The 24310-nt window shown below is 55.0% G+C and overlaps 1 protein-coding gene across 1 annotated transcript; it reads right to left on the bottom strand.

Moving 5' to 3' along the window:
- Window positions 1–700: 700 nt before the first annotated feature.
- On the bottom strand, window positions 701–21427 carry NDST1 (N-deacetylase and N-sulfotransferase 1). Its single transcript, XM_030283814.4, has 15 exons — window positions 21317–21427; window positions 9293–10196; window positions 8275–8757; window positions 7975–8062; window positions 7597–7751; window positions 6413–6598; window positions 5905–6033; window positions 5564–5746; window positions 5138–5234; window positions 4869–4992; window positions 4557–4731; window positions 4181–4351; window positions 3271–3380; window positions 2428–2530; window positions 701–2322 (listed from the first exon to the last, which is right to left on the bottom strand). The coding sequence occupies exons 2-15, from the start codon at window positions 9800–9802 to the stop codon at window positions 2203–2205; spliced, it is 2634 nt and encodes an 877-aa protein (XP_030139674.3). The 5' UTR covers window positions 9803–10196; window positions 21317–21427; the 3' UTR covers window positions 701–2202.
- Window positions 21428–24310: the final 2883 nt, after the last annotated feature.

Here is a 24310-nt window from a genome sequence, read left to right as displayed (position 1 = left end):
TATGATCCTTTTAATTAACAAACAATTAATTCAGGACGAAGCTTGAGCACCAGCTGGATCCACCTGGGACAGATGGAGGTTTCCTTGCACATCATCTGGGACTGGAGGCCAGCCCCTGACACTGCTTCTTCCTGGGCTTGGGGACACGAGGAAGGGAACGGTGGCGGGTGCACGGCCAGGATGTGCTCCAGCACGGCCGGGAATTAGCAGCCTCCTCTTCTGGGCAAGCAGCTCCATCCTTCCCCCCAGATCTCCCCCTCCAGCGCCCCCTCCTCCATCCGGAGGCTCCTTCGGCACCACACATCATTTGTCACTCCGACAGGTTCAAACAAACCCGGCTGGGATTAATTAGGCTCCGTCTTGGTTTCCTGCAGCGCTCCGCAGGGCCGGGCAGCAGAAGGCAGTGGGGAGGCAGCAGACAGGCGGGGAATGGACGATGGGGCAGGGGGCAGAAGGTAAGCAGGGACCCCCCAGTCCCTCCCCAGCGCTAAGGCAGTCGGTGCTGGATGCTGTCCCGGGAGCAGGACGAGGCTGTGGGCGCTGTGCAGTGTGCATGGATCAGCACTGGAGAGCTGCTGCCACCTCGTGCATGGAGAGCTGCCCCACACACCCCTTCCTAAACCCCCCAAAGACGGGCCCAAAGGCAGCCAGGACCCCCAGGGTCATGCCAGCGAGGAGAGACACAGGCAACAACAGCAAATAAAACCAGAGCCCCCCCATTTATTAGCAGTTGGTTCAACAGGACCTTAAACCAGTGCTTGGGAGCCTCCTCCAGCACAGCCCCCATGGCCCCACATGTGGCTCCTGTGGAACATCCAGGTGGGAACGCTGCTGCCAGCGGGGCCCCTCACGTGGGGAGTGAAACATTCACCCCACTGCCCTGGCCCTGCTGGGCATTGCCACATCCATCCCTGCCGTGAAACCATCCCACATCCCGCGGGGCAGCTCCATCCAGGGGGAAATGTGGGCGCTTATCCCGGGTTTGGTAAACCCGTGACGGCTCAGTCTCCTCTGCCAACAGCCCCAGGGCGTGGGAGAGGCTGCAGCTCTGTACGGCACCACTGGCACAAAGATGTGTCTCCCACTGGGAAATTGTCCCGTTTCCCCACTGACCTTTGTCCATGCCACGTCTAACCACCACAGAGACCATGTAAAACCCTCGGGGTTTAGGTACAAATTCTGGCACTGAAGAAAAACACCTCCCTGCAAAATGGGAACCAAATTAAACCCCCTCCCCCCTCCTCCCCGTAAAACCCAACATTATTAAAATACTTTTGTTTTTAATATTCAAGAGGTTTGAAGTTCTCAGCATTCTTCTGATTGCCGTTATCCCAATGTCTGTTCTGTCCTTGAGCTCTCCTCCATGCCAGGGTGTGCTGGGCACCACTTGGCTTTACCACAGGAAACACCACATGTGTACAAGAGTGCAGGAAGGGCTTGGGGGTCATGAGCATACTGGGACCAGTATGCCCAGACCAGCCTGCCAGCCCCTTCTCCTGCTCGGCCACATTCCCACCACACTGCCCATGGAGGGGAGCCAGAGGTTGAGGAGCTGGAATATGATGACAGAGATGACAAAACAAATGGTGCCCCAGTCTTTGAAAAAAAAATCCACCTTGTTGTCAGCTTTTCCAAGTAGGTGCTGGGGGAATCCAGCAAACTCTCCTGTTTCCTGCCATGGGGCTGATGGCAGGAGTGGGTCTGTTTTCCTCTGTTCTTTGGGCCTCCACCAGCTCCATCCCTCTGCTCCAGCTCAGCAAAGTCAGCACCAGAGCACCCAGAACAGCTCCTCACCCTCGGACCAGCTCTGGTGCTGCCCTCAGGCCCAAGGCAGTTGGAACCCATTTTGAGCAGAGAAAGGGGGAATTTGTGCCACTTCCCTATGCCAGAGCAGGGTGGGAAGGGACGAGGAATTAAAAAGGAAAAATAAAATGAAAGAGATACAGGTGTGGGACAGGCAGAGAGGTGGGAGCACAGCGATTGCAGAGTCGGATCACTGCTCAGACAGCCTCCAGTGGAGCCCTGTGCTCCTGGGGGTCCTCTCCAAGCCTCTGGTGCAGCCATATGCTCCTGGGGATCCCCTCCAAGCCTCCAGTGATGCTGTGTGCTCCTGGGGTCCCCTCCAAGGCCAGGTATTGCTGAGAAGGTCCTGCTGGCACAGGGTCAGCCCCGCTCAGGTATTGCTGGGGGGGGCAGCAGCAGCTACCTGGTGCTCTGCAGCTCCTCCCGCAGCCAGGTGGGCAACGTCTGCCCCATTTTGTACAGGAGCTTGGAGAGCTCTATGTTATGGTCCCTGTAATAGTCCCGCAGGAAGGAGCGTGACTGCAAGGGGAGAGCAAAGAGGAGTGTCAGGGGGACCAGCCTGGGGATCACCACCCCAGCACAGCCCTGCTCAGCACCAGCCCAGGAGGCTTTCTGCATACTCACATCTGAATCCATCTCAGGGTACTTCCTCCCTTTGCTCTTTCCCAAGCATTTTGTTTTCCCTCCATCCAGAAGCTGGCACCAGAATCCTTTCTTTGGATCAAACCTGCAAAGTGAGAGCTCTGCCTCAGCCCTCTTATTCTCCTCACACCTTCCCATGGACATCCTGTCCAGCAGGTCCCACTGCTGTCCAGCCTGCACAGGGCACTTCTCCACCTCTGGAATCCACAACCCAGCTAACACCTTGTCATCAACCCCCCGGTACAACAGGTTCCCCCTGCAGCTGTGCAATAAGCAGTCCACCAAGGCTCATTCATTGCCCTGTTGAGGGAGCACAGAGTCTACCTGGGTTTAATTACCATGTTCTGTGGCACTTTTGCCCCTGGATGCCCTCAAGTGCCCCATAGCACCTTGGTGGACACATACATAGGCAAGCCCTGGCAGAGGTAAGTTATTATTTCTCTAGGAGCTCTGGAGGCATCCCACAGTGGGGTTTAATGGAAAGCTCAGAGCAAGGTGACACCTGCAGAAGTGCCACACAGCCAGCAGCTGCTCTCAAGCATTTATGAGGAGATGGAGGGCTCAATACCACCATCTGTGTCACAAATGCACTCCTGAAATCTGCTCCAGGAGCCTTGGGCTACTCTTGGGCTGCCTGGAGTGACCTCACTGTAGTGTCTGGGTAAGTCTCAGGTGAAAGCTCAGCCTCACCAAATTCAACAGCAGCTCTGTGGTGAGGCCCAGGGCTGGGGGCTGCTCTGGGACAGTGCTGGGCATCCCCAGGACAACACACTGCGTGGGAGCAATGGCAGGGTGGAGGAAGGAGAAGCTGAGGGAAGGACTCACGCCAGGGTCTTGTGATAATCGATGAAGTTGGTCACGCCGAGGAATTTCTGGACTGTCTCCATCACCTTGGCGGGTTCTGTTCGGAGCAGCTTGCCATCCAGCACCAGGATCTGCAGGGAGCAAGAGGGGTGAGGTGTCACTGGCTCCCAGCCCTGCTCTCCTGAGGCAAGAGGACACATTTACCAAACCTTTGGTCACCTAGGAGCCAAATCTGCCCCCAGCCTGCACAAGGACACCTGCTAAATACCAATGTGCCCTGGTGCTCCCTTACATTGGATGTTGGAAAATGAAATACAACTAAAGTAAGGGCCAGGACCTACCCAGGACAACATCAGAGCTTCTGCTCAGGGCTACCCAACCCACAGGCAGCTGGGATTGCAACACAGCAATTACACTAGCAGCAGGCAACTAATAAGACTTTATAAGGTTAATCAACAGTGGAAAAATCATTCAGGGATTGATCCCATACTCTCCAGCAGTGCTGCACTGTGTGGCTCACAGCAGGGCTGGCATCCAGCTCCCATTTTCCCTGCAGACAGCTTGAACTATGGGCAGCTTCACCTGCTATTTTTGTCCTGTTCGATGCCATGGTGACACCAGACAGGGCAGCCCCAGGGGTCTGTGGCCAAGAGTGAGGGTGAGTGTTGGGTGACCCTGCAGAGCCACCCAGAGCCTTCTGCCCCCACTCCCTTTGAACCCTGCTGTGACAACCCACACAAGGCCATCTTTGTGTGTTATCCACCACCAGGTCCCCTTCTTGCACAGCACCTCCCCTCTGCCCCTTCTCCAAGTACTTTACTTGTAAGAAAAACAGCTCCCACAGGAACAGACCTTGGATCCAAGATCTCTTTCCCCCACACCCTTGCTTGGGTGAGGGCTGCCAGGTAGGGCTGGGGTGCTGCCATCCTACCTGGTTGGCGTGGTAGCTGCTGAGCCAGCGCTCGATGTGGGTGGCGTACCAGCCGGGCACCAGGCAGCGGCTCTGCAGCGCCCGCAGCTTCGGGGCGGCCTCGGGCCCCGCCGTGATCACCTCGTGGAAGGTGTACTTCAGGGCAACCAGGTCATCGTGAGCTCGCTGGTGCTGTCAGGCAGGAGCAAGGCAGGTTTGTCCCCAGGGTAACCCAAATCCTGGGCTGCCCACGAGGTGCAGTGGCTCCCAGGACACCACAACACATCCTCACGCATCACGTTCAGCCAGCTGGCACGGCATCCACAGTCACCCCATGTCCCAAACCAAGCCCACTGTCCCACAGGATGCCCAACCCAGGGGAGAGGCAGAGGCTGACCTGATACCAGGAGTAGGCTCGATCTGCAGGGTTGATGAGGATGGTGATGATTTTGGCCTTGGACAGCAGGGCTGCAGCTCGCCGGGGAGCCACTTCAGAGTCAAAGTAGTTGGCACTTTTCTCAAAGTAGAAGTCAGAGGTGGTGTTGGAGGGGATGGGGAAGAATTCCATGTACCTGGGGGAGGCACAGTGTGAGGCTGGCAGACAGGCACCACAAGATGGCCCCAGCACCGCCCTCACAGGTGACATCTCAGACACTCAGAAGGGAGTTATGGGCACTCCCAGCACAGTCCCCACAATGCAGAGACCCACCAGTCAATGCCCTTGTGATAGTTGTGTCCATTGAAGAACTGTATCTCCTCAAAGGTCTCTGAGCTGGGGTAGTTGCTGCTCAGGTCCGGGTGCATCCCCAGGAAGAGATAAAGGGCAGTCGTTCCTTTGGACAGACAGAAAGAGGGAGTTGACACAGGCCAAACCTCCCTCCAAGCTCTGCTTCAGAGCAGGAGGGCTGACAGAGGCTCTTTGGGGGGTCCTGTCAAGCCTCCCAGCATGCTCACAGAACTGAAGGTGAAGGGAAGCACCTGTTTTTTGAGGCCCAATGATGAGAAGCTTTGGGAATCGGTCACAGGTCTTTTCTTTGGACCAAATGTCCTTGTGTCGTTTGTCTTCACAGGGATCCTGAAACACAGTGTGAGTATCAGAGACAGAGCAGCCTGGATGGGACCTGACCACTGCCCAGCCCCTCCAGCCAGAGCAAACACAGAAGAGACCACCCTGCTCAGCAGGCAGGACACAGACCAGGCTTATCTCCGGGTCTACAGGACAAACCCCTCTCTGGCACTGCCTGCAGAACCAGCGAGAGGTGAAAAGCCATGGCTTACCCAGGGAACCAGAAAGAAACCCAGCCTGGAAGCTGCCTGAGGCTCAAAGCAGGACCAGCTATACCCCAGTACCCTCTCCCAGCACAATGAAAAGGGTCACTTCCCCTATTATAGGCACAGGGGTACCTGCCACAGTGGGTCCTTCTCCTCTGAAAAGATCTGGAAGTATTTCTGTGCCAGCTGCACGGGGGGCAATGTCTGCAGCTTCAAGTTGGTCCAGGAGTTGAGGAAGCGGACCAGGTGCTTGAAGGTGTACAAGCCCAGGCGGTCGTTGCCGTAGTTGGACAGATGGGTCATGAAGATGCTGATCTGAAGCCAAGAGGACAGAGCAGGGGTTAGTGGAGCCTCACCCAGCAGCCATCCCACAAACAGCCCCGCCCTGGCTGAGGACACTGGGGACATCTCCTGCAGCACTGCCAGGACAGCTCTGCAAGACGCCTGTCTGTCTCTCCCTGGGCAGTACTTACAGGGTTCAGGAGGACAGTCAGGAATAGTTCACCCCCGTTGATGATTTTGTCCAGCTCACTGGAGCCACCAGGGTATTCATTGTAGAAAATGGTGTGTGTGAACAGGCCGCAGGTTTGCCGGGGGAGTACCTGGGGCAGGACAAAAGATATGGATGGAACAGGTGGAAGAGCCAGGGCAATGAAATGGCCACATGGCCTCCTCCAGGCTTTGAGAGCTGGGTCTCCTTTCCTTCCCAACAAAAAGGGGGAATCTGACCTCAGCCCCTCGGAGGCCAGGACCAGTTCCACTGCCCCTCAGCACTCTTGACTTTAATCCATACACAGAAGAGAAGGACGTGGACAGATGGAAACGCCAAAAACTGTCCTAAAACAAGCTTCACCCATGCAGGATGAGCAAGGGGGAACAACCCCCTCAAACTGGAGCTGCACAGAAACCACATCCCGAAGTTCTGGTTTAGGTGGGGGAGGCAGGAGAAGAGAAAGCCCAGAGACAAAGCCCAGCACTCACCATGATGCCGTTGTGGATGAAGCCGCGGCGGTAGCGAGCGGGTTTCAGGTGTGGATATTCCTCCGTGCTCGTCACCCTGATGGACCAAACCTGCTTCCAGGCCTCGTACAGCTGCACGTGCACAGGGTACACGCCCGAGTGGTGGGGGGCCACAGCGTACCCCATGTCAGTGGGGATGCCATGCTCCTGCAGAGAAGAGAGTGTGGAACGGCTGACTGTGGAGATCCCGAAATCACAAACCAATCCCTCTCCGTTCCCAGCTACAAACTGTCTAGTTGTGCCTCTGCAGAGCAAGCAGGGCAAGGCTGTGCCTCTGCATCCTCTCCTAAGCCTGGCTGTTTCTACACAAGGCAGCCCAGGAGCAGCCATGCTGGGTGGACACCCAGTCCTCTGCTTCATTCAGACCATCCTCATGTCACCCACAGAACAGCCACAGGCAAGCTGTTGTGTGAAGCATGCGGAGATACAGCTATATAGGTCTGCAGATTGGTTTGTATCAGTAGCTAGAAAAAAGCTGGGAAATTCTGAGCTGGAACACTGCCCATCCTAAGTAGGAAAGGCCTGGTCTCTCTCTAATTAAGCACAATTCAAGTTAGGTTGAAGATGCTTCTCTTAGGCCAAAGGAACCAGGATTAATAGGTCTGGCTTTACCAGTTTGGACTCAAGACAGCTGTCAGTCAATCACAGCATGAGCTGTGTCAGTGCCACATAAAGGACAGCACAAGACCAAGCTGAAGGTCAGAGCCTGCCTTTACAACCAAATATGTCCCTGACAGTTCAGCCTGTAGAGGGAGTTTCCAACAGCACAGCCACGGCTCCAGGATCCCTCATCACCACCCAGCACAGACTCACACCGTGCCAGGCTGAGCATCCCCCTGGGCTGCACCTCTGCATCCCCACGGGGCTGGGCCAGACCAGATGAGCACGGCTGCAGGACACAGAGTCTCCCCTTGAACAGCCACTGGGGCAGCTCACTGCCACAGCAACAAGTTGGCTGCTGCAGATAAATCCTCTAGCTCTAGGTACTAGAGCACAAATGGATTTACCCACATGGCTGCAACATGGGGGACATGACCAGGTCCCTCTGCTCCAGCAAGCAGGGCCATTCCCTGGGAATCTTCTTTGCTCCTCTTCTACCATCCTCCCCTCATCACAAGCAACCCCACCAGAAGCATCTTACTCACGACAGCAAATTTCTTGTTTAAGGTCATCTGCTCGGCGAGAACCGACTGGTTGTGGAAGAGGTGAGGCTGCATGTGGCTCCACATGTGGGGGAACCACCAGAACTCCTTCACGTAGGACAGCAGCAGGTCATCACCCTCATCCTCAGCATCAGTACCTGTGGCATGACATTTGCTGTCACCACTGAGCACAGAGAGCTGTGTGAGCAGCTGGGGCAGGGGGAGGGCCAGCCCTTCTTGGTGGCCAAGGGATGGAAGAATAGGGTGGGTTGTCTGTGGACTCTCCTACAGCCCTGACAGCACCCCCTCTGAGCACCAAGTGGTGCCCCAGCACCAGCTGTACAGCACCCACAGGATAAGTGGTGCCCTTGCCCTCCTCACCTGTGTGGAAGAATTTCCCTGAGTATCCCAGGTTGAAGGTGAAGTTCGGGATGTGGGTGCGCAGCTCGTTCTGTGTGTCGAACAGTGCCTGGGAGAAGGGGAGAGAAAGCAAGGTGTCCTCAGCATGTGGCCTCAGGGATAGCTGCCACATCAGGGCAAGCACCAATGTCCCTGCCCCTCTGCAAAGCGCTCTCAGAGGGACATGGGAGACTCTGAGGGCAGGAAATTCATCTCTGGAGCATCCCTGAGCAAGCACAAGTGTCCAGCCCTGCCCACCCAGCCAGGAGAGCACAGACACACCTTGACATCTTCCACCTTCATGCGTGTGCCCTCCTTGCCCACAAAGATGTCATCGATGTCCACCAGGATGTAGCGGTCAAGGGGCAGAGACAACCTCTTGCCCGTCAGGAAGGAGACAGAGTCCACAAAGACCAACTTGTGCAGCCAGAAGTTGAGGTTGTTGCCAAAAAGCACCCTCTGAATGCCATCGTGGAGGCCCAGGTCCTGCATCACAGTGGTGTGCAGCGCAGCATCCACGCTCATGTGCGGGATGGACTCAGCTGACTTGGTCTTGGCCAGGAGGACGGGCTCGTAGGTGGAGTGGTTGGACTGGAAGACGGTCCAGTCCTCCCCGGGGAGCACACCCTTCTCCACCTCACTGGGCCGTGTGATGTAGAGCAGGGGCGACTTGGGGTTGATGCTGCAGTCCTTCAGCGCCAGGTTGGAGTGGAGGAAGAGTGGGAAGCCCTTCAGCTGGGCACTCAGAAGGCTGTTCTCATTGGCCTGCATGGGGAAAATGGGAGCTACAGGAGATGGGACACTGGGGACAAGTCAGGGCCTCACAAGGAACACCAACAGCCATGGCAACAGAGGCAGCAGCTCACCACCCCTTGAGATCCAGGTTCTGGGCTCTCCCTCTCTGGAGGATGGGGTGCTCCCATCCCCCTCACACACTCAGTCCTGCTCAATGTCCTATGTGCAAAGTGCCCCAAGGCTAGGAGCCCTGGGCAGGAGAAGGGCTGCTGAGCAAAATATCTGTTCATGCTTTTGGCAAACCCCAGCAAGGGTCACTGCTGGAAAACAAGTCCTAAAAGCAGCTGGACTAATCTCAGAAGTGGGCTTTTTTTGCCTCAGAATCTCCAAAGGCCACACAGCCCTTCCAAAGGGACAGAGCTAAGACGGTGCCCTCTGCTAGAAGCCTGTGTCCCACACCAACTCACGCTGCTTATAGAAAGCATGGGGAGAGTAAAATCTCAGTGGGGCAGCAGGACACCAGGGCTCACATCTGGATCTTGGCTTGCCCCAGGTACCCCCTTACCTTGAAAAAGCCGATGATGCCCACGCCATACTCCACGCAGTACTTGTCCAGCAGCTCCCGGTTCCAGGCATCCAGGTTGACATACTTGAGGATGTTCTCGTAGATGATGAGCGCAAAGCGTCCCCGGTCCTTGTCGGTCAGAGTGGGCATGTCCCCCTTCCCCGGGGCAATCTCTGTCCTGTATTTGAAGCGACTCGACTCCAAAATGGCCACAATCTCCTGGCCCAGCTGGGAGTAGAGGCTCTCCACGAAGACCAGCACCAAGGGGTCCGTGCGGGAGGAGTCGGCCACCTTGAGGGTCTTCAGCGGCAGCAAGCGGGAAGGGGCCACCTTGGGCTCGTCACAGTCCGGCGCCGCCACGTCCCCAGAGGGCTCCAAGCCCCTTTTCCACCCATATAAATAATAAGCAGAGACGAAAACACTGAGCAGGCAGAAGGCAAAGAGCAGGAGCAACACCACCTGCGGAGAGAGCTGCCAGATACCCCGCCGGGCCCTGGCCAGCACAGTCATCCTTGCATCCGCTGGGTGAGGTGGGGTCCCTCTCCCCTGCCCGCCCCCTCCCCTCAAAAGCCCCGGGGAGGGGTAGAAGCAAGCAACCAACTAACAAGAAAATCAGGTAAAATCAAATTGAAAACTACTAATAAATTAAAATATTAGCAGGCTGCCTGTGCAGGCTCTCTCCCCTCCAGCAGTCCGACGTCCCTCGCCGTCTGCTTCATGTCACCATGGCAGAGGCACCAAGAGTCCCCTCGCCGAGCCAAAATTCCCGTGGTGATGGCAGCAGCAGCAGCAGCAGCAGCTCCATGGCCTCAGCGGGGCGAGGGGGCGGCGGGCGGCCTCGGCGCAGATCGCGGTGGGAACGTGGGCATGGCGGATCCCTGCTTCCCCGGCTCCACACGGCACCCTGGGAGAGACAGAGGTGGGATGAGAGGGCAGGGACAGTGCCAACCTGCCGCTGTTATTTCTGCCAGCCTGACAGCCCCAGCACAGTCCTCACAAGCTCGCCGGCGTGCCAGGGCTTGCCACAAGAATGCTGTGGCACCGGGGATGCAGCAGAGCGCGGCGCGCAGCCGTGCCAGGGGATCCCAGCTGTGGGTGCGCCTGGAGTGCAGGTGCATCACCAGGTGCTGTGGAAGGGAGCCCCCAGCCCCCTGTGAATCTCTGGTACCTCAAGCAGCTGGAGAAGCAGCCCCTTTCTTCCCCGTGCCCAGCAGGAGCTGCACTCTGCCGAGGAGAACGAGGGGTGGTCTGAGCCCCACGGCCCAGCTCGGCTGGCAGGGAGGGACACGGGAGGGACATGGGGACCCTGCCAGCTGGGTGGCTCAAGGCCAAGCCGGGAGCCGCCAGCCAAGGTCACTGAGATGGGAATGCAGGAGTGTCCACGTGGAGCCAAAGGGACCTTGGGAGTATTTCTGTCTTCCCTGTGAAAGGCTCGTTTGAAAAAAGAAACAATAAGCACTGTTTGCCAGAAGGTGAAGCCAACTAGGGGACAGACTGATGAGGCCAATGTGTTTAAGAAAAAGAAGTGACTCACATCACTGACCTCAGACTCAATACCAGTGTTGGGGACAAGGGCAGGAGTCCCTGCTCCCCCCAGGGAGAGCTCCCCGTGCCCTGCCAGCATCGTGGCTGAGCACCCTCGCTGCTAACACCAGCCGGGCTCCTAACAGGATTAAACGTGGCTGGCTGAGCGGCACTATGGATTATAGGCTGGGGCTTGGCAGGGTAATCCTGTCATCCCTGCCCTTCCCAGCAGCAACTCCTGCTCCAGGCAGTGCTTCCCAACCCTGCCAACATGGCACTGCTTCAGCCAGGACCCTGTAGGTGCTGCTGGCAGCCAGGACTCTGCCAGCCTCCATCACTGTCTCCTCCTTCACCATCTCCAGGACACACCAACAACCTCCCCTTGTTGGCTGTGCTGGGCATGGTGGAACACCTGGGTTTACTGATTTGTGATTTATCTTTGTGCACATGGATGATCTCCAGGCACGACCAAGAGAGATGCACCTTTTCTCCTTAGCCCCCCCTGAGGTGTGTCTTGTCTGTTCCACATCACTCCTTCTGCCCCTCCAGCATCCCTGAGACAACAGCCCTGCTGGAGTTTTGGGACAGGGCACCTCTCTAGGTCTGTTGATTTTAGGGATGTGCTTGTGCTGAGGGAGGCTTCCCTGTATCTCCCTGCCTAGGGATGCAGAGAGCTGGGAATGCATTATCCAGCACCCACTCCCTCTCCATTTCTTCCATCTGCCAGGAGCAGCAGGTGCTGGCAACTGCATTCCCACAGTGAAAGGGGTAAATGGCAGCAGTGGGTTTGATGCCAAGTGCCAGAGCCAGCAGCTGATGGACAGGACTGTGTGTCCATCCTTGCTCCACCCTCCATGAGACAGGGAAGAGGGCTCTGCATCTACATCACCTGCCATTTTCAAGGGCGCTTCATTAGTCCATTCTCTCCTAAGAGCTTTTAATTACCAGTACTTAATGACCAGGCTTTGGAGACAGCATCTCGGGCCAGACTCTGGCTGAGTCTCCCCAGGCTGCCACGTCAAGGCCTGCCCAGGCAGGGGGCCAGCGTTGGACCACGGAGCAGCCAGGTGTGAGCTGGGGCCGGGATGGATGGGCAGCATCCCGCCCCAAGCACTGCCAGTGTGGCAGGAAGCAGCAGGAATCCTGCTCTGCCGGTTCACTGCCAGAGCAAACCCTCCATGGGGAGGATGCCAAGGGCTTTGGGGGATGCTGCAGGTGGGGATGCTCCTGCCCAGGGCTTTCCCCGTGCAAGTGGGTGCTGCATCCTGCCCAGCAAACCCCTGCACTGCCCCGGCAGTGGTGGGAGAGCTGATAGCCAGAGAAGGAAGCAGGTTCATGCCCAAAAGCACAAAACAAGTCCTTGAGACCAACAGCTTTTCTAAAACAAAAACGGAAACAAGATGGTAAAATTAAAAAACCACAAGAGCTGGCAAGGTGACAGCCGGGGTCAAACTTCCTTTTAACCTGATTTTTAGATGCTGCTAAGGTGCCTTTTAAAACCATAGTGATTATTTAAAAGGCACCAGCTGGAAATGCCAGCCTGAGTCTCACACACAGACCTCAGGCCCCCAAAATCGGTGCTGGCAGGCTCCCATCACTGGGCAGGTGCTCAGCCACAGCTGCACACCAAGGAGCCCGGGAGAAAGAGCCCTGAAAATGCTCTTTTCTCGAGGGTCTCTGAGCAATGCCCTGGCACAGACTCCTCTAGAGAGTAGGCTCAGTGAGGAGGCTTAGCCACTGTGCTCTTAATCCAGCTGCCCTGACAAACACAATCAGCATCCAAGCAGCTTCCCGGCGTGGCCGGGAGCCCGGAGCGCCCTGCGGAGCCGGATCCGACCCCAGGACAGGCAGGGAGCGCAACCAGGGCACAGGGAAGCCCTTTACTTTTGAAATCTAAGAGAGCTGCAGGAGGAAGGGAAAAATGTTTGAAAAGCTTTTCAAAACACACCCCCTGGTGCAGTTTGGGGCTGGTGGTTTCCCCCTGCCCAGAGTTATTTTCCACAAATGCTGTCTGGGGAACCACTGCACCCCAGAAAGTCAGGGAGGCACCAGAAGGGATGAGAGGGAACGAAACCATCTCCATTAGCGGCTTACAGCACTCTTCCTTTAAATACTAGTGAGATTTTGCAGGGATGCAATGGAAGGATTGAATATAAGCAAGGAAGTGCAAACAGATCCAGAGGATGGGGAAGGGTCAGTGATCCCAAAAGACAATCACAGCAGGGTTTGATTTATTGGGGGTGGAATAGGTCTGGCTGCAGGTGCAAGCAGTGAAGATTAGGCAGTTCACAAGTCCCATCTGTTGGATAAATCAACTGTCCCAAGCCCATGGCTCAGAAACAAGAGGTGAGCTCAAAATCCCGGGTGTGACAGAGCAAAGAAACAGCACACACATTTCCCTGGTACCACTTTGGAAAGGGTGGAAGGGAGGAGCAGTCATCCACTGTCATGCAGAAGACACTCCAAGATTTTGTGCAAGAACCTCAGTCTCCAATTCTCGTAGCTCCCAAATCTCCAACATTCAACCCACAGAGATGAACACACATCCTAAACATCACAGCCAGATGGGTCACCCTGCTTCTCTCCTGCTGGCGCCCTTTGGGTGGGCATCCCTGCTTCTCACTCCTCATCACTGCAGGGACAGACCCACCACTGCTGAGTAATCACCTCCTCACCACCATGCCAGCTCCACTTCTCCAGGCAAGCCAGCCCTGGGGGTTAAGCATGGATGGAGGAGGATTTAGAGACAGGATGCTAAATTGCATTGCACAGCTCAGCGATTTGCAATCACTCCTGCTTGCTCCAACACTTCCCTTCCCCTCTCTGACCACTGCAGGGAATGTGGATGGATCAGCCCCACCTACACATCTGCTGTACCTCCCACTTGAAAGCAAAAGGCTCCTGGAAGGTCTAAATTTGGCCAGGCTGGGACTCAGGCCCCAAGCACGTGGATAGTGCTCATCCAACCCCACCTTCTGTCTCCCCCACACCTCAGGCACCCTCACCAGCATCCCCAACAACCACCAAGTGGTGCCCTGCAGCCCTGGGAACCAGCACTACCTGTAAAAGATGCACAAAAGGCAGACAAATTATTATTAATAGGTTTAAGTTCCCTCTAGAGGGAATCCCCTTCACTCACTGGTAATATTTAGAGGGCTACAGATCTAAAACCACTGAGCTAAGCACGTCCTTAGAGAGGAGATTAATGCCATCACATTATTCAAGAGACAACTGCAAGCTTAAGACAGGGGAGGTTGCTTTGAAAATGAAAAAGTAACTGGCATGAAAAAATGGCCTTTAAACACCCACCTCTGCACCACAGCCTTTATCAGCTCTAAATGACAGTGATCCCAGCTATGACTGGAAATATCTGCAGACAGCTGAAAGCATTGGCAAGGGAAAAGAGTATCTCAGGGTGTGAAGGACCACTGTCTGTCCCTGTCCCTACCTCCTCCCTCCCCAGCCACAGCTGGACCCGCTGATCAAAAGAAGGTACAAGCAGGAGATTATCTCCTCTACTGTGGTGCATGGTGGTGTGATGATCCCACCAGGATGCTCCTGGAGCTGGGGCACAATCCCTGGGCCACAGGAGATGAAGCCATAGCAGCACAGGAAGAGAAACTCAGCATAAAAACTTCAGCCTCTGCAAAACCCAGAGTTTTTTCCTGGTGATCCCCATGTCCTGACAGTCTGGATGAGCCTTTAGGATGGGCCCAAGAGACTTGGACAGCTGTAGGAACATCCATTTGCCTCTTGCCAAGCTGCAAAGCCTGGGTGTCTGGGCAGGGGAGAGGCATGTGGAGCAGACAGAGAGGGGAAAACACAGAGAAGGACACAGAGGAGCAGAAAGGAGCTTGTCCCAGTCACCCACTTGCCAGAGGCTTTGTAATGCCAGATAAGGAGTATCTTAGTAGTAGATTACACAGGCTGCTTAAGTGCTTTGCAAACAGTAGTTATAATCTACCAGGGAGAAAAACACCCTGCTCTGGGAGAGGGACAATCCCAGTGCTCCTTTCCTGAGGACACCAGCCTCCCACCAGTGCCCACGAGGTGCCAAGTTAAAAATGGACACGGGCAGCCCCAGCAGCTGACCCTGAGACAGGCAGTGACAGGCAGCCCCTGGTGCTGCTCCCACTGCAAACCCACCTGCTCAGCGCTCCCCTCCATGCACAGACCAAACACAAGGGAGTATCAGGAAAACTCAGCCATGATTTATAAGGTCTGGAGAATTTCCACCCCAGGAGGACTTCAGCAGGAAAATCCTCCCTTTTTCTCAGCTCTTTTTTTGTTAAGAGCTGATTTATAGAGCCTGGTCAGAAAAGAGCAGTTGGAGCATTCACCTGGATTGCTAAATCAAGCTTCCCTTGACACCTCACTCTGCTCTGGAAATAAACCTCTGGCTTTGCCTGCCCACCACCTTCCTGTTCCTGGGGGAAAGAAACCAGTATGAGCAATGAGACCAGTCAAAGTGGTTAAGAATTTTCACTTTTAAAAATTTATTTTTAGTCAAAGTGTCCAGCTCCTGGAAGAGGCATTTTTTCACCCACAAAGCCCTGTTAGCACTTCAGTTTTAGTGCAAAAGATAAAAGTCATGTTTTTCTCAGGTTTTCTTCAAAAAAACAATCATAAGAACAGCTCATTGCCTGCAGAGGGATGAAAAAGCAAGGTTCAGTGTGTGTGACATGTATATGATGAATTTTTAGGGGAGAAAAAACTTTAAATTTTTTAAAAAAAAATCTAAATCCCTAAAAACTGGGTTAGGTTTCTGGAAGCCTATGATTAAAACTTTTCATGCAGAGCAGCTAGTAAGCCAAACTGGTGGGTTTCTAGCAAACCCCACATCTCAAACCCACATCCCAAGGTCCTGTTCCTGCTAATTCCCATCTCCCACCCCGTTCTCCAACCCCAGCCCCATCAGTGAGGCTGTAGAGGAATCCTCTGCAGAGGTCACCCCATTTCTGATCCTGAGGCACCCAGGATCCCACCCTCCTTGTCCTCAGCATCCTGATCTGGAAGAGCACCTCACCATCTCCCAATACCCACATGAAATCAGTCTCCTCCACAAACTAGGCCAGCAATTAGCAGCAGTCATTAGTTTTCCTATGCCCCAGGGACACTGGGGTTGGGCAGCTGATCCCTCAGCACTGATGATCCCCAACACCATCCCATCAAAACACCCCAACACCCCACAGCCAGCTTATGGTTTGGGTTGTGCCACTGCAGCCCCCCCCCCCCCCCAAAAAAAAAGCTGAAGCCCTTCACAGGTGACTCCTCGTCAGGAGGATTTTTTGTCCTTGAATCCTTGGGAACAGTCGGAGCAGAGCTTAGGGAATTCTCCCAAACCTTAATTGAAAGAGGCGCTTAACGAGGAGAGTTTCTTTTGTCTGTTAATTGAAACAGGTTCTTACCGACAAAACTCTCTATGAATTTTAAATGGGTTTGCAGGGGGAAAAAAATCCACTCAATGAATTGGGTTTTCCTGCTTCAAAATGTGCCGTGTCGGTTCCTGTGGCTTTCCAAGCACCCAAGAGCCTTTCTGGATAATCAGGGTCTGAATCCCAAGTATTTTAAAAAGGAAAAGGATGAGGGGAAAATAATCTCACACGCATTTCTATATTTCACTGGAGTGGCAGCCTGCCCTCTCACAAGCGGGTCGCATGAGGACTCCTACCCAAAAAACATGGACTGAAATCCCCTCGATGCCATCTTTTGCTGCCTCTGACACTTGTCTTGGTCGGACTTTTCCTGCAGAGATGCTGGTCCTGCCATGAGTGTGAGGGTGACACTGGATCTCAGAGAGCCTTGAGGCAGCAGCGATTCCCTGTGCTCAGCCACAGCAGCACTGCCAGCCCCACAGGATGGGCCAGCTGCTCCCTTTTCTTGACAGCTTCCCAAGTTGGTAGAGAGCAGAGACATCCTGCCAGCTGTTCTGGGGAGCACAGGCTACCCTGCGAGGGCTAACCTGGCCCCAAACCAGCACTTTTGCAAAGCAGAATCCATAAAACCACAGCATGAACCAGCTCACACACAGCAACCGACCCCCCTGCCAGTGCCCACATTCCAGAGAAATCCCTGCAAGGATGGAGCTGCTCCCTCCTCCTGGGGGCTCCCCGGGATGCTCCTGTCAGACCACATCCATCCTGCCTGGTGCCCCAGTGCTTTGCTGAGCTGCCTCTGACCTCCAATTCCCTGCAGTCTGTCAGGAGCCCAAAGCACCCGCAGGGCCAGGTGCTGGCAGCCAGTGTTGAACTGGAGGTCAGAGCAGCCCTGTGTGACGTGGGTGTGCTCCTCCATGGCTCCCGGGGTGGCAGGTCCTTTGGGAAGGGCTGGGCAGCACACACTGACGCACAGGCAGGACGCTTCAGGGCCAGCATGCTCCAAGGTCATGGCCGGGACAGGCTGGAGGTCAGATCTTTTATTAGACCAATGGACACAGTTGGAAAAAGCGACACATTTTGGCCGCGCAGGCATTTCTCAGGCCCAAGAGCGCATCTGGTTTTTCCTAAAGGTATTAGTTAGGCTAATAAAAGACATTACCTCTGCATGTAAACTTTGTCACCCTTAAAATGTACCAGAGGCTGCAAGGCTCAGCAGCCCAGGGAAAATACAGGGAGCAGGAACAGGCACAGGGGACACTTGCAAGATTTGTTTTGTTTTCAGCCTTTAGAACAGCACTGGCAAAGGCCACACTTGCCCCCAACAAGCACAGCTGCTGGCATCTGAGCTGCCTTCTGCCTCTCCTATTTTCAGATCCAGGTCTGAGCCTGCAGGAACATAATGGCATGTCCAGAGAAAGTACATTGCTTTGGTTTGGTTTCTGCTCTAGCATCAGTCCTGTCCTCTCCTTCTCCTCTGCAGGGGCTCCAAGGCAAGAAAATGCTTGAGGAACCAACCTGTCATGCCCCACCTGCACCAACTCCTTCCCTCCTGGCCTCAATCCCACTCTCTGACGCAAATCCGTGAGACCAGCAGTGCACCAGCACAGCAAGGGATGGATCAAGGCCGATGGAGGAGACTGAAAATGGCCTGAGCCATGTGTCCAGGCATTGATAGCACTCACAGCCATACTTCAGAACTGTGGTTAACTTTTTAATGCATCCCCTTTCTTTAAGAGCTCCAAGCCCTGGGGCTGCAGGGCTGTACAAGGCTGTGAAGATGCAGACAGTGTTGGGAAGGAAGGGGAATACTTGGTGGGGTGCTGACAAGCTAAAAGGCTACTGCTTGTAGCCTTGAATCTGGGTTTTGCCAAGACATGGGAAGCAGAGCCAGGAGGGCAGCAGGCTCCTTGAGGAGCAGCAACATTCTAGGGACTGCCATCCTTCCTAAGCATACCCAGAGCTTTGGGGTGAGACATCTCCCCGTGTGGCAGAGGGAGCTGAGCTGGACATCCTCACCGTACATCCAACCCTCAACATGCCCAAGCTCAGAGATAGGAGACACTTCTTCCCTGCTTTACATCAGTGAATGTAAATTCCAAGATATTTTGGGTTCCCTGGCAGAAGCAGGACAACAGGACAGAGGTCCTAGAAAAGAGTCTTGACCTCTCCAAGACAATCTCCAATTCCACTGCTCTGACCAGACCAGTAGCAGGGCTGAGCTCAGGACATGCCCACACATAAATACCAGGGCAGCTCCTCTTGGGATACCTCCCATTTAGGAATCACTTGACCCCTTTAGGAAGGCTTGTGCCACCTGAAGATAGTGCAGAGGATCCTGTCCCATTTTGGGGGCAAAAGGCTGCAGCAAGGTCCTGCTGGTTTTGGGGAGGATATGGGAACCAAGGTGCCCCCAGGTGCAGCCCCCCGCTGCCAGCCACAGTCACATATGGGATTTACAGCTTGATATTGATTAGCCTTCTGCAAGCTCTGCCATTACAGCTGGTGGCTTTTGCAGAAAACAAATGAATCATAAGCTCAGGCCACCATCTCTCCGTGTCTGCAGGGTGTGACTCATCCAGCCCTTCCAGGGGTCAGCACAAGGGCTGTCCTGCTCCTCCACACCTGCGGACAGAGTGGGCACAGGGGGCACCAGCTCCCACTGGCACCTGCAGACCGGGCACAGCCCCCAAGGCAAGCAGGATGGTCTCCAAGGAAGCAGCATCCCATTTTCCCTCCACCCAGGTCCTCCCGCCCCTCTGTAAAGTTCCAATACCACCAGCATACATGTGACATGGCACAAAGCAATGCCACCACCTCAGCCTAAAACACACAGGGAAGTCAAGGGATGTCACAAGTTCCTGAAGTTGGAAGGGTTGGAAACATCAGTGAGACAGACTGGAAGCCCCGGTCCTCTGAGGCCACGAAGCAAATACAAGACATAGAAACTTAGTATCTTGCTTTTCTTGTCTGGAGTCCTAACCTTATTCTGGCAAGCTCTACCTCAACAGCCAAAAATAAAACCACAACTCATTAAGGTACATCTAGAAGGCAGAATTACACACACAAAAAAAAAACCTTTTAAGCAAAACCATCCATGACTCTGCCCCAGAGTACAAAGAGCCAAGAGAGCAGCTCCATCTCCAGCACGCAGTCAGAAGCTGGCCAAGATGGGAAACTTGGTGGGACCACAGCCCTCCATCACTCAGCACTCAGAAATATCCCAAAATCAAACCTGCTTATAAAAGCAGGTGCTGATGGTGACACTCTACAGCAGGGACACACTCGACCGTGCCATACTTCACCATGACACACTATTGAAGAAAGTATTAATCATTCCCTCTTCATTCCAGCCTGGGTTTTGACTTATGAGGTGTCATCTTCCTTCAGTTTAAATTACCACCAACAGTGTATTAAATATGTCCTGTTCTAACAGTACTGTCAGAGAAACACAGGAAGGGGGGAAAAACCCAAAACAACCTGTCAGGAAAAGTCGGTATGCTGGTGGCATGGATTTTCCAAACCCATCCAAACGAAATCATATCAGACCGACCAGCTTCCCAAAGGCACAGGAAGCGGGAAGGGCTTTGCGTGTGTGAGCTTCCCCACCAGCACCAGTGTCCTATGCCAGCAGCTCCAGGTTGGAAGGGGCAAATCTGGGTAGCTACAGCTGATGGGGTGTCATGGCATGTACTGGGGCTGGGTGAGGTGACCGTAATGGGTGGCATGGGGTGGTCCTGGCTCCTCCATACCCACACATGGATGCCCCAGGCCTGGAGGGGCACTGGGAAACATGAGCTTTGCCTTCACTGTCCTTGCCCAAAATGAAAACTGACACAGGGAAAGCGAAGATGCTCGGCCATTTTGCCAGAGGGCACCAGCATTGGGGTTTATTTTCCTTCCATATCAAGCTCCGCACGTTTTTTCTATTGTTTAATTTCCTTCTTCTCCACCCACGGCAAGTTCACTCAGAAGAGAGGAACTTATTTCCTATTGAATTTGTCCTGCTTGTTTTATTTGGAAAAGGACAGCTTCCTCAGCTGTGTCCCCATGTGCAGCTGAAGGGAGCAGGCACAGGGCTGCTCACCTCCCCATCTTCACCAGCCCAGCCCAGTAAAAACCACTGTTGAGATGTGAGTAACAAAGGTGCTGCTTTGCTGCAGGAAGAGCTGCTGTTCCAAGGCTGCCGGTGACAAAGGGGCACTGCAAGGCGCCGGTTTCCCAACCCTGCAAGCACCGTTAGTGGGAAGACAACCATCCCCACGGTGTGCTGTGGCAGCAGCTGGCTTCGATCACGAGATGCAAGAGTCCCGGTGCTGGGATATGACTGCAGTGCTGGGAGGGAGCACCAGCCTGGATGGGAAGCAAAGTCTTCCAAGTGATGCCAAAGGTCGCCCAAGCTGGTGTGGCTTCTGTGCCGCTGGGCATCAGGGTGACCCCATCTGCAGGGGATAGCCTGCCTGTGCGGTGGTAGAGGTAAAACCAAAAGACTTGGGGAGATAATACACACAGTTATGCATGAGAGGCCCAGGAGCTCGCCAGCGGGGAAGAAAATGCCAGGACCTCTTCAAGAGGGGGTGGTGAGGCGCTCCACAGGAACGCCAGCCAGGCTGGGCGAGCCGTGCCGTGCGCAAGGTGCGCACCTCCAGGTGTCCTGGCCGCGCTGCCCCGGCTCTCCGGTCCCGCACGGGTTTAGGCACCACCGCTCGCACTCCTCGGGAGCGGAGACGCCCCAGGCCAAGCAGCCCGCGCCTGGCACCGTGCTGCAGCCTGGCCTCGGCTGCTCCTCGCCGGAGCCCGGGCACACCGCGCGGCCTCGCCGCCTCCCCGAGCCCCGCGCGGCGAGAGCCCCTCGGCCTGGCGGGGCCGCGGGGCGGCTCGGGGGGGAGTTTCCCCGCCGGACCCCCGCTCCGCCCGGGGCGGCTCCTCCTGAGGGCACCGGGCCGCTCCGCCGCGGGGCCGGGCGGGGGGCGCCGCCGTTGGCGGGGGCCGGGAGGACCCGGCGGGCCGGCCCCCGGCGCAGCCCGGCCGGGGCGGTGCGAGGCCCGGCGGGCCCGGCCCGCGCTGCCGCCCGCCGCTCCCCCGCCTGCCCTTTGTCCGCGCCGCCGCCCCGCTCGGGCCGTACCTGCCGCCGCCGGGCCCGCTCCGCTCCTCTCCGCTCCGCCAGGCCGCCGCCGCCCGCTCCGCCGGCCCGGCCCCGCTCGGCGCGTCCCGCCCGCCGCCCGGGCAGGCGCCGCCCCCGCCGCCCCCCGCCAGCACCGCCCCGGGGCTCCGCGGCTCGGCCGGAGCCGGGGCCGGGCCGGGACCGCGTGGGGCTCGGGGCTGCCCCCGCCCCACTGCCCTGCCAGCGCAGCCCCCGCTCCGCGCCCCTCCGGCGTGACCGTGAGCCGGGCGATAATCCCCGGCGGGAGGGCTCAGATCCCCGCGCCCGGGGTGCCTGTGATGATCCCCGTGCTCGGCCAGGCTCTCACCGGGCCCCCACATTCCCACTGTTTCCCGGGATGAGCACGGTGGGGTGTCCTAAGGGTATGGCCCAGGCTGTGTGTTGGGTGTAACTGGGGTGTCGGGATCCTACATAGAACCTTTTCATCCTTCCCCCAGTGTGCACACACCCTTTGTGTCAGATTTCTAAAGCCGGTCAAGCCTGAGGTCCCCAGCCTCCTGCCCATCTGCAGAACCCAGGTGTCATTTCAGGGTGCTGGTATCATATCGTTTCAGCTTTTCCTTCCCTATTCCAAGATAAGCTCAAGGGCCACATCCAAGTCAGTGGCTGGCTGCCCCCAACCAACACACACAAAATTCCCTTCATTCCTCAGAGAGGGGGGAAAGGAGCTGCTCCACTCCTGCCCTGCTCTCAGAGGCTGCTGGGGACTGTGCCGGCATGTGGAGACACGCTCCGGTCCGGAGTTAATCACCCACACAAGCAGCCCAGGTCTGTCTCACTGCCCATGTTAGAAGCGATGGGGTGCATTAAGACAGCCCTGTCAGGTTTCGTCTCCAGCCTGTGGGGACAAGTTTCATGTCCAGCCCGTGGGGATGAGAAGTGGCAGAAGGTCTGCTGGGTTTGGTTTAGGCAGCATACTCTGGGAGAGCTTCCGACTGAACAAGAGTCGAGGAAGCAATTTCAATCAAATGGAGCAAGCAGATAAACAAACAAAAGGAAAACAAGAAAGGAAATTGTAGGGAAAGAGACACAAAGAATGGCAGACTATTATGGCTGCAAATTTTCAAAGTGTTCATTGAAGTCAAAGACTTCTTATCCTTAAACATTTCACTTTCCTCACAAGCATTTTCTCTGAAGATCACTGAATATTTTGCAAATGCCAAAGTTACTTGAAAGCTCAGAAAACAAAAAGGGACAAACAGCAAGTTTTTCAATTGCGAACTGCTGTAAAGGGTATTAAGGGATTATTTCTTCCAACCTTAAATGATTTGCAAACTCAGCCTGAAAAAAATATCTCCCCTGGGAACAGCATTCCAAGGCCATACTAACCTCCGCCAGAGGAGATTCATGCACAAATCATTGAGCAAAAAGCCAACAATGAGTAATCAAAGGCACGCACCAAACTCTTAGAACAATCTGCAGAATCCACAATCTCAAGCGGTAAAGTTTTCCACTGAATAATTTCTTCTGAGAAAAAGGAATTTGTTGAATTCTAGATCTGGCATTTGTGAATACTTTTTTTTTTTAAGAAAAAAACAACCCACTGGAAACAGAAATCTGCTCAGGAAGGCACTGGGATTTATTAATACCAGCTTTGCCATTTTACATGAGTATCAGGTAGATTTTTTTCTTGCCTGTCTTCTGTTTGCAAACACAAAGGAAACCAATTCCTTTCCTGCGTGCTTCAAGCTACAGGCTCTTCTTCAGCACATCTGTCAGAAAGCAGTTCAGCGGCTTTCCTCCACATTGTTTCCAATTTATTAATCAACACTTCCAGCTCCCTACTGAGTTACAGCCACATTATGGTCCCCTTGAAGTCCATGGCAGCACTTCCACCAACTTCATTAGGACCAGAAACTCGCTCTTGAAGTCTCTGCCAATTCCTTAAGTGCTTTAACTTCAGCATTGGAGATTTCTGTTTTAATCTTCCTACGCCTGTTTCTGACACATCATTTTACATGTGTGCATGCACCAACTGCCCTTCTTGGAAATAAAAATGGCCTTAAAAGCAAATGGGAAAGTTTGCGGGTTTTTTTACCTGTGAATGGTGCAATTGGGACCCTGAATGTTTCTTTGCATAGCTGTTGGAGGAGAGATGCCATCTTGAGGGGTCTGCTAGAGAGCCACAACTGCAGACTCTGCTCCGTACCAGGCAGCTGGGGTTCAGCCTGCTACAGGGGGAATTTTGGCCTCTTCCAGTTCCAGTTTCTGTTTCAAGGCCACCAGTAAGGCCACTAGTCCATGGCTCATGGGAACAAGCCACAGCGATGAAGACAGTGATATGTGAGCACCAAAAATGCCTTCTTGTGGGAAGGCTGGAGCTGGGGCCTTTACAGGTCAGACCAGTCACTTCCCAGTGACCCCTCTCAGCCTGAACCAGTTTACCCCAAGGCCAAAGCCTGACAGGAGAAGACTTTAGGAGCAGCATTCCCATTTGCCTGCCCTTTTTGTTTAGTCACCAGCTGAGTTATGAAATCCGCCTGCAGCGTCACCGTGTCTGTGGGTTTCCCATGGGCTGGAGAAGCTATTACCAAGGAGCAGCTGGAATGTTAATTACCCATTAAGGAACTAAATCTGGGGGATTTCTCAAAGCAAATACACATAATTTCTGGCACTAACCCCACAGTGGCCTGAGCATCCTTCCCAGCCAGGCTGGAGGACACAATCCTTGCAGCCCCTGCTGAAAGCCCCTCCCTTCTCCTTCCAGCCAGGGAACGCTCCCAGCGCTGTCCTCAGCAGCAGGACAGCCTGGCTGGAGCTGGCATTCGAGCCCCAGGAACATTTTGCAGGGCAGGCAGCTCCCTTGCAGATACACCAGAACTAGTGCAAGGCAAAGTGAAAGGGAATGAATGTGTCCCAGGGAGTGGAGAAAATTCCATCCTGCACAGAGGCTGGAGGGACAGGATCAGTCTGTCTCCCAGCAACTCTGGGGCTTAGGGCAGCACAGGATTTTGA

Source organism: Taeniopygia guttata, chromosome 13, assembly GCF_048771995.1.
Source record: "Taeniopygia guttata chromosome 13, bTaeGut7.mat, whole genome shotgun sequence".
NCBI classification, from domain to species: Eukaryota; Metazoa; Chordata; class Aves; order Passeriformes; family Estrildidae; genus Taeniopygia; species Taeniopygia guttata.
Note: the sequence above shows the minus strand (reverse complement) of the source record. Positions and strands in the feature narration are given on the sequence as shown.